At 40.0% G+C, this 10,007-nt stretch overlaps 1 protein-coding gene across 1 annotated transcript; it reads right to left on the bottom strand.

Annotated features, from left to right (window-relative positions):
* Nucleotides 1-5,954: 5,954 nt before the first annotated feature.
* Nucleotides 5,955-7,655, bottom strand: LOC120107161 (expansin-like A1). Its single transcript, XM_039120337.1, has 5 exons — nucleotides 7,189-7,655; nucleotides 6,999-7,108; nucleotides 6,715-6,893; nucleotides 6,475-6,607; nucleotides 5,955-6,392 (listed from the first exon to the last, which is right to left on the bottom strand). The coding sequence occupies exons 1-5, from the start codon at nucleotides 7,307-7,309 to the stop codon at nucleotides 6,144-6,146; spliced, it is 792 nt and encodes a 263-aa protein (XP_038976265.1). The 5' UTR covers nucleotides 7,310-7,655; the 3' UTR covers nucleotides 5,955-6,143.
* Between the last annotated feature and the right edge of the window lie 2,352 nt (nucleotides 7,656-10,007).

Raw genomic sequence — 10,007 nt, 5'->3', positions numbered from 1 at the left:
TTTTCTCCCCTTCTATAAATATTTTAACAGATACGGTGTACCTGGTGTTAAGTGGGGGACCAAATGATTATGATTTCATCTTTGTAAGGACAGGCTGAGGACCTTTAATTATGCTGACAGCCAAGCAACATAACAGGTGAAATACAGGCAGCTTTAACCACCACATTTGAATAAGGCCAGCATAGTGATGTCAGGACTTTTGGCTGGTCACCAACTCATTGATGCTATGATCCACTGCCTGTGATCATGAAGACCCCCACCTAGGGTTGTCGGGCAACCTGTCTCGATGATAATTTTCAGCACTAAATTTCTCACAATGACAAATCATCTTTAAATTATTTTTGTCGAAATATTATAAAAAATATATTATTATAAAAAATTATATCCTGCATTGCATGCACCATGCAACTGTGCGTCACAGCAACAATCAAAACATATTTTTGTTGATTCACCTCGTCGTACACTCATCTTGGTGTGCGTGTATATATAATTTTTAATAAATAAAAATAAATATTTAATTATAATAGTAAATAAAATATATTATTTATTTATTTATTTATATTATTTTGAGTTTAATTGAAACAAGTCAACTGAGGCAGGCCTAGCACTACAGCAAATTTATGTATCAGCCAAGTTAGATTCAACCAAAATTTTGAGCTAAACCTAAGTTGCCAGCAAATAGCTTGCTTGCTTGCTTGACAATGGCATGAATATCCAATCCGAAGAAACATCCTTGTTGGAGACATATGATCAAGATATTTTGAGGGAAAAGATAAAAAAAGAAAAGAAAAGGATATTACTTTCTTCTGGTCGTGTAGAGAGACATATATAGTATCAGAAATAGAGGGCTATTCTTAATTGGTTAAACTTTTCCTATGCCATTTTTTCGTCACTTATTTTAAACCGTTACGTCATCATTCAGTTAGCAATTTACCAAAATAAAAGGGTACCTCCCACTTCTTATATCTATAACTATTAAATGGAAAGGAGACAGAAAGTAAAAGCTCTCTCTAAAATTCAGAAAAAAATTAAAAACAAATTCTAGAAAAAATTGGAAAAAAGAAAAGTAAGAAAACACCATAAAAAAAATATTAAAAAAATAATGTCCAAGGAGTTAGAATTTTAAAAGAGGAAGAGAGACCAACAAAAGAAGCATACATTGCTAAAAATTGAAAGAAAATTATAGAAAAAACTTGGAAATTAGAAGAATAAGAGGCTGATATATGGAACATATATATACCAAAGAGAGCTGAGGAGGAGGCGAAGTAGGCAGCCTTGGATTGATGCACACAGCTATCACAAGCAATTGCAGAAGATAGGAGGAGAAAGAAGGAGAGGAAGAAGAGAGAATCGCCATCCATACTTGAGGATTGAGATGAAAGTTTGAGAGTTGCTTGTGGGGTAAAAAGGGAGACGCAGTTTTAATAGAGGAGAGAGAGGAGCGGAGTGATGCTAGAATTGTTTGGAAATTTTAATTTTGGAAAGTTTTAAATTTTAAAACAGATTCTTATTCTCGTTTTAAAAGATTTAAAATCAAGTTCACTTGCTTTTACAGAAATCTTATCCTTGGAAGACCAAGTCAAGGTTTGATTTGATCGGGGAAAGGAAAAAATTTCTTCAACACACTCAACTTGGATCTCTCAAAAGAAAATAAAAAAAAAATGGAACAAGAGCTTGGCATCTTATAAGCAATATCGGGTTCTCGTACCATCATGACAAACTTGTTCGGGCATTAACAAGTCGCTTCACTTGGGCAGCAGTTACAAGGTCTATGTTACTTTGTGTTTTGGAGGCATTAAGACTTCATCTCGATCCTAAAGGTACAGGCTCCCAAGGATAATCTAGCAAATATCCAAAGGAACTACTTCACAGGTTATCTCGTCAATATACCTCTCAGTTATGGTGATGCTTTACTTGGGCAACAACTACAAGGTCAATGTTACCTTGTGTTTTAGAGGCATTAAGACTACATATCGCTCCTAAAGGTACAGGCTCTCAATGATAACCTAACAAATATCCAAAGGAACTACTTCACAAGTTATCTCATCAATATACTTCTCAGTTATGGCGAATTTGAAAGTACACTGCTTGATGATCTCCAATGCGACGTTTTTCTAAATCTAACCAAGAGGATAGGGACGTGGATGAGGCTTAGTCTGCAACCCCAGCTTGTAAACCAGATTTTCAGAGATGAGGTTCTCCTGGATTTCAGGATCTACAATAGCTTCAATGATGCTCTACTTCACCTAGATCTTCAGGTGTAAGAGTTCCTCTCGTGCCTCTAGATATGCTTCAATTGTTGTCTCGGGTTTCTTCACCATCAGGTTCAATTTGGAGTCTTCTTGCTCAAGCTCGAGCAACTCCTCAACTTCTACAACATTGGAAATCACTTTTTCCTTCTTTTTGGAATCCTCATCTTTCTGCATCTTCCTCTTCGGTTGCAGCTTGGGTTGAAATTTCCAACTCTTCTCCTTAGTATGTCCACGAAGGTTACAATGATCGTAGTAATTTCTCTGGGTCTTATTGACTTGCATCTTGCCCGTCTCCCTCTTCTAGCTTCATTTTTCGCTATCTTTCTTAAACTTGTCATCTTTTTTACCTTCCCTAGCCAGATTCTTCTCCTCGATCCCCATGGCCTTCACACTGGCTTCACTGATATCTTCAACTTTGAAGAATTTCAGTTCCTTTCAGATGCTCTCGTGGAGATCTCCGACGTACTTCATAAAAACTGCAAATCGTCGATGAAGATTCTGAGTGAGACTGCTTGCTTGTGAAACTTGGTGGTATAGTCCTAGATAGATTGATCATATATCTGCTGTAGGTATTGCCACTTGATCCACCGATCCTTCTCATAGCCGATTGGATAGAACTCGATAGAATTTCATCCCAATTCAGCCTCTTAGTTGTAGATCTCAAGAAATTATCTAATTTCAAAAAAGAAAAAATCTTCTCAATCGAGCATCGTATGGCCAAGCTATGGCCTCCAAAAGTTTAGCATGCGACTCAGCTTTCCGATGTGATAGATCTCGCTCCTAGACCCTATCCACCGTGTTCGTAGTGGGCAAATTGATCCTCTTAGATTGGGCTTTAAGGAGTTTGTGCTAGTGATTTGATTTTCAAAGTTTCCTAGTTATACAACTCAATTAAAATCATTATTATAGTACAACATAGCAATTTTTAGGTGCCATATTACCAATGGTCTAAGAACGTGACTCTTAATAAATTTAGCAATTCCTATATTTTCTTATTTGAGTACCACTTGAAATTCATGTTGTATAGATTTGAAATTATTTCTTCAAAAAAGTACAAATAATTTTTGAAAGCAATCTTCAGGAAGTTATTTTGGTCTGAAAATGGAGCAAAATAGAATTATTTTGTAGCTTTAAAATCTGGGTAGAAATTAGTAGTTATTAGTTTTATTGTTTTAAAATTAATACCAAGATTTCTAAATGGCTAATTAACAATAAAACAAATTCTTTCTTTCCACTTTTAAAACCATGTGGAAATTAAAATTTATTTTATTTGTCACATTTCTTTGCCTAATTATTTAATTTTTCCATTACTATTGGTCTTTACTGTATTTATTCAAAACCTAGTATTGTATTATTGGAAGCTACTAAATTAATTATTTGAATAAATAGGGCTACATCCCTTACAATTTGTGCTTGCAGAACCAACTAATCAACAGCTTTTTTTGATGATAGTAGTGCCCTTAAATCTGAGAAATTTAGTGGCTCTTTCTTTTGATGGTGGCAGGGCTAAGTAAAGATATTAGCTCACTACATTAGATTTGTTTTCTGCCATAGAGTTTTCTGATGCCAAATCATCTTCTAAGTCAACTTCTCAACCTCCATCCTCTCCTAGTGCTCAAAAATATAGATCCACTAACTCCTATTCCAAAACCTCTGAAGAGATTGATTTCCCCTATCGCTATAGGATCCTTAGTGACCTTTTTGATTTTTTGTATGATTTGTGCTTTTCCACCAAATCTACTAAGGAACTATAGCATGCCCTTAAGATGGATATTGGAATGGATGATGTCGGTCTCGATCGGTGCACTTTCAGAGCTTATAGCTGAAGAGATTCGTCTGCGAGTCTTGGGCCCCTTTCGTTCTGCTAAGCCAGCTACTTGCTTGTTGCTTCTGGCTCCCGATCTTCTACCTCTGGGTCCTTTGAACCGTATCCAAGTTCCGTGAGTATGTTATGGTGGAATCCAAATCCATTAGTGCCCAAATCCATGAATTTTAAGATCTTATTAAAAAAAGTCTGAGCTTGCTAGTTGTAAATTCTCTAAAAGTTATAAGGTTCAAGCATTAGCTAATTCTCTCCCTCTATTCTGGTCAAGCTTTTCTAATAAGTTGAGTCATAAACAAGATAACTTAACCCTAATGGAGATCATCAACTCTATTAGAATCAAAGAAGAGCACCAACTTAAGCTCAAGCCTAAATATGATTTTGGAACCAAGATGCATTTGACCGAATCCAATAAGACATTTCAGACATTTGGAAAACCTTCAAAAATAAAAATTCCAAAATCAATCAAACCAAATATCTTCCTCCAAACCTCCTAAAAGCCAAAACTGTCCCTATCGGAAGTCCAAAAAGGAAGAAGACCTTCTGCTTCATGTGCAAATGAACCAATCATTTTGTCAAGGACTGCTCCTATAGAAAGACTGAACCATTAAAGAACAAAGCACTTAAACATCAAGTGAATATGATCGAAGATGGTGCTAGATTGATTCTGGAGCTACTATACATATCTGTCTTAATCGCTCCTGATTTTCCATATTTTAGAAATCAAGCGGTCGAGGAATAATTTAGGAACACAAGCGCTAGGAAGAGGTCAAATGGACCTGAAAATGACTAATGGAAAAAGCATAACTCTTCACACAAAGTCCTGTACATTCACAACGTTAGGTAGAACCTACTTTTTCAAAAAACATTAGGTGGAACTTGATCAGTGAATCTCTTCTTATATCTTAATGCTATAAATCAGTCCTAGAATCAAATAAGCTTGTATCACTCATGATAGAGTTTGTTGGAAAAAACTTTATATCTAAAAGCCTATTCAAATATAATTTTCAAAAGTTTGAATAAAGATTCATCTTTTACTTTTAATCTTGAATCTTCTAATATTTGACATAGTAGATTTGATTATATGAACATTAATCGAATCCAACACGACTTCCTAAGTATATTGGAATAGTCATAAATTGTAATTTTGACACGATTTAAATTTCAAAATGGATCCTTATCTCTTTTTTGGTTGTTTCAAAAGTTTAAAAATGCTTTTCTGTTTTAGTCCTATATTAGAAATATAGAAATTAAGGCTGCAAATGGATCGGGTTGACTTGTGACCCGATCCGACCCATTTTAGAGAACCCGTAGGGCCGAGTCGAGTCCTAAAATTGGACTCGTTTCATTTTCTGCATCGTGTCTAGATTTACTAAATTCAAACCTGATCCGACTCGACCAACACATTTGAAATTTGTATAATTTTGAATTTTCAATTCTACAACCAGATCCGACCTGAATTTGTAAAATTATTTAGACCTGTGGACCACAGCCCGCGGGGGTGCAAATAAGTTCTGAAGGCATAGATAGATTGACCCAAATGAAACCCAAACTGGATTCGAATTTTTTGGGTTGGATTTGGGTTATACAATGACCCGACTCGATCCGAATGATCTGTTGGATCAAAAATTGTAACAGTGGATATGATCCAATTTTTTATTAGATTGGGTCTGGATCCAAAATTAAAACCCGAACATGAAATCAGATTGGGTCGGGGCCGGTCATGATCCGATCTGATCCAAACCATTTGCACCCTAGTAAAAATAAGGCTTTTATAGAAATTTTATACTTGGAGACCCAAAGTCTAGCTTGGAAGAGACTGGGCTGGTGACCACATGCCCACGTGATTGGCAATTTTTTTATACTATTCTTTTTCCCACTTATTTTGAAACATTGCATCATCATTCCCCACTTATTTTAAACCGTTGCATCATCATTCAATTAGCAATATACAAGAAAAAAAACAGAGAGAGAGAGAGAGCCAGAGACAGAGACAGAGATTATACTATCCCCCAAAAAAGTTAGTCTCCTCTCTCATGAAATCCTTTTTTTAAAAAAAAAACTGAGCCTCACTTCCAGTCCCGAGCGTCACAAGGAGAACAGCCCTCTTGGGCGATGTCAACAATCTGAACCCCCGAGTCGTAGACTGAACCGGTTTTCCACTCGACCGGCAGGACCTCCTTCTGGGCCCACACCCACTTCCCATCGTAGCCGCCCGTCACCACCATCCGAAACTGCAGCGGTCCGACCGGCGCCCGGTTCGTGCTCCAGACCGCCCCGTAATCTCGGGTCATATACCTCCAATTTGACGACCCAACCTATCAAACATAGCCCCATACATCACCATTAGTACCGAATATTAACACCCAGACTTGAGTGTTACACTGTTAATTGGTGTACCTGAGCCACATCGACGGCCACGATGTCTGTCTGACCACCCTGGTACAAGAATTTGATGGCTAGATAGTTTGGCCTTCGGCTATTCTCTTCCACTCTGATGGCCAAGTTCTTGTTCCTGTACTCGCATGGGATCCTGCTCGCCACCAAAAGAAACAAAACACCTGGGTTAGACCAAGTCTGGAAATCATCTGATTGGGTTTTGAAGGTTGGCCAGCACCCGAGCAAGGGGAAGAACATTACCTTTTGTATTCCATATCCACTATTCCAAGCCGCTTCAATTCCAGGCCCATCCCCTCTTTCGCCATGGCCGTGAAAGCCGGGGTGGAAAGCACGAAATCCGTGCGGTTGCTCTTGTTGAGGTCCGTCACGATTACCTTAACTCCTCCGCTGGTACAGACCTTGGAGTTCTTGCACCTTATCTATTCCCCCCCGAAAGGAAAAAAATATTCCAGATAAGTTTGCGAATAAGATGGAATTATAATTAGGAATTGAGATATGTATGGTTTTAAGGTGGAATCTCCAACCTGGAAACAGCCTCCACAGCCAACCCCTCCTCTATAGAGAGCAGAGCTGGCGGCAGCAAGATAGCCTCCATTGAAGTCCAGTGCCATAGCTCCATACCCACAGGCTCCGGCTATAAGAATAAAACCATTAAATAGAGTTTGCAATCTCAAAACTAGAAGAATAAGAGGCTGATATATTGAACATACATACCAGAGAGAGCTGAGGAGGAGGCGAAGTAGGCAGCCTTGGATTGATGCACACACCTATCACAAGCAGTTGCAGAAGATAGGAGGAGAAGGAAAGAGAGGAAGAGGAGAGAATCGCCACCCATGCTTGAGGATTGAGATGAAAGTTTGAGAGTTGCTTGTGGGGTAAAAAGGGTGACGCGGTTTTAATAGAGGAGGGATGCGACTGGGGTGATGATTGAATTGGGATAGTGGAATACAGGGTGCCGGAGCAAGTGCTTCAGGATGGTGGTGGGTCCATGGTCCTTCTTATCATAAATCACTGTCGCAGGAAGGGTACCAGAAACCGGAGGAAGAGATGGGGGAAGGACACGAGGTTACACAAAGAGAAGGTGGTGGTCGGCTGCAAATAAACGCTGTGGAACCTCACCGGCTCCAACACGAATCCAACAATGATGAAAGAGGAGGATAACCATGGAGTAAATTTGGGGAATAGGGGAAGAAGGTTCCTTATGAGAGAAAAGGTGCCCCTAGACTCAAAAAGCCGTTTAATGGCGTCAACTCTAGTGTCGGAAGCTAGGGGTCCTACGGATTTGAGTGGCTCTGGGTGATGGTTTTTCGAGGATGGACCGGAAGATGCCATCGATGACTTGGTCTACAGGTGGAAAGATGAGGACAAAGGATGTGCCCTGCCGTGGCGTAGGTGGCAAGCAAAAATAATTAAATTAGATAGGTGGCAAGCATAAACTAGATACGCGCATTCTTGAAGAACAGGTACGTGTCCTCCATTCGTACAATGGGTAGCTATATTGATAAATATTAGAGTAAATTATAAAATTTATATTAAGATTAGAGATAAATTATAAATAGTTGGAAAAAACTAAAGGGTAAGCCTCCAAATTGGCTATAGCGCACAAAAAGGACCAAGCAGTTAAAACACGACATGGCTGTAGATACGCAGTTGCTTGGAGAACAGGTAGATATCCACTATTCATACAATATAGTCTATGTAACTATATTGATAAATATTAGAGTAAATTATAAAAATTATATTAAGATTAGAGATAAATTATAAATAGTTTGAAAAAACTAAGTGATATGCCTCCAAATCGGCTGCAACTCACCAAAAGAACCAACCAATTAAAATACGAAATGGCTGCAACACGTGGCAAACTGGAGCGGCTACTGGGCAGGCCCAGCGCCTTACCGCCGAGCTTATCTATCAGGTCTGCCTACAGTTGTCCGCATCCTTATCGGGGACCTAGTGATCATCATCCCATCGATGTAATAAGTAGGATGTCGTCTGCTTGTGAAATATTCATGCCTGATATCCAAGTCGTACTCAAACTAGGCACTTCTAGTCGACCCACATGCCCTAATCTTTTAGTTATAGGTAAACTCATCTGCCCAATATACACAAAAGAGAAGAGGTAAGCAAGCAAGAAGAACACTCTTATAAACTGAGAGACAAGCTCCTTCTACTCTCTAACTACATTGACTTAAGCATCGGAGGATCTCTGCTGGATACATTCCGACGAGAAGACTTCTTTTCTCTACGCGGTTTCATATTGGGGTGCTACCATCCGATGAGGATCTCAACCGTAGGGACCGTGCTCCGCTCATCTTCCCTCAATCCCGACCAAATCAACTGACCACTAAGCTCTCTAGCATCATCATACATTTTGTTGCAGTGCCTAAGGCCAATCAGTTCTGAACAGCAACAGATTGGTGTTAGAGGAATGGTCCAGATTACTCTAAGGGTTTCGTCTCCCCATCACCATGAAGTCTCGAATGGCATAGCCAAAGTCTACGACTTCCTAGTCGAATATGTTGGAGGAGTCCGGCGGCTCTTATAGAGTCTGTAGAGGGCTCCACACCCGCCAGAACCTAGATGACTGTGATGGTAACCTCTGAATAATTTCAAGTACTCCTTCAACAAATCCAAGCGCTGACTAGTGCAATCCAAAACATGCAGCAGCCAGCCGCCCCCTAGTAGCCACAGTAGCAAGAGGCCCCCAAGCAAAAATATCAAGAGGGTCTGGACTGCTCGGGTCAATGTTCCCCACCTCAGAGTGGGAGGGCAGGTACTTCCCGACTAGCCTCTCGGTCGCCATAGCTCCAACAAGGCTCCATACAGCCCCTACAACCAGACACGAAATTATGTGCAGTAGGACCTGTCTCGATTCACTAACTCTCCCTCTTGGGAAAAGTCGGCCTCCAGTCATTCCTCCCCCGACCGACCTGATGGGGTCTCCAAGAGGGAGGCCAGCCTTGATCATAAACTCGAGGAGATGTGCCATTGCCTCGAGGACTTGTGTCAACATTAGGCTAGTCAAGACCGAGACGTGGAGTTCACCACTGTACCCCAATTTTCGATGAAGATAATAAGGAAGCCTGTTCCCCCTCATTTCAAGATGCTATAGTTAGAGACGTACAACTGCACTTCAGACCCTTTAGATTATTTGGAGAGCTTCAATGCTCTCATGAAGATTTACGGTGCCTCTAATGCAGTGTTGTGTAGAGCTTTTCCAGCTACCCTTTGCAAAATAGCTCGGTTGTGGTACGCTGGGCTACAATCGGGCTCGATCCATTAATTCAAGTAGCATGGCCGGATGTTCGATGCTCACTTCGTGCATAGCAAGAGGCCGATGAGGAGTTCAAATGTCCTTTTCGCCATCAAGCAGCAAAATGACGAGTCCTTACGAGACTATGTCAGTCGCTTTAACGCGGCCACTTTGGAAGTACACGACCTTTATCATTCGGTCACCATGTCTGCCTTGAAGAGCGGATTGAATACCTCTCGGTTACCTTTTTCTTTAAAGAAAAAGTTTCTAAGAGACTATG

The sequence above is a fragment of the Phoenix dactylifera genome, unplaced genomic scaffold (genome assembly GCF_009389715.1).
Source record: "Phoenix dactylifera cultivar Barhee BC4 unplaced genomic scaffold, palm_55x_up_171113_PBpolish2nd_filt_p 000780F, whole genome shotgun sequence".
Taxonomy (NCBI): Eukaryota; Viridiplantae; Streptophyta; class Magnoliopsida; order Arecales; family Arecaceae; genus Phoenix; species Phoenix dactylifera.
This window is presented reverse-complemented; position numbering and strand designations above follow the sequence as displayed.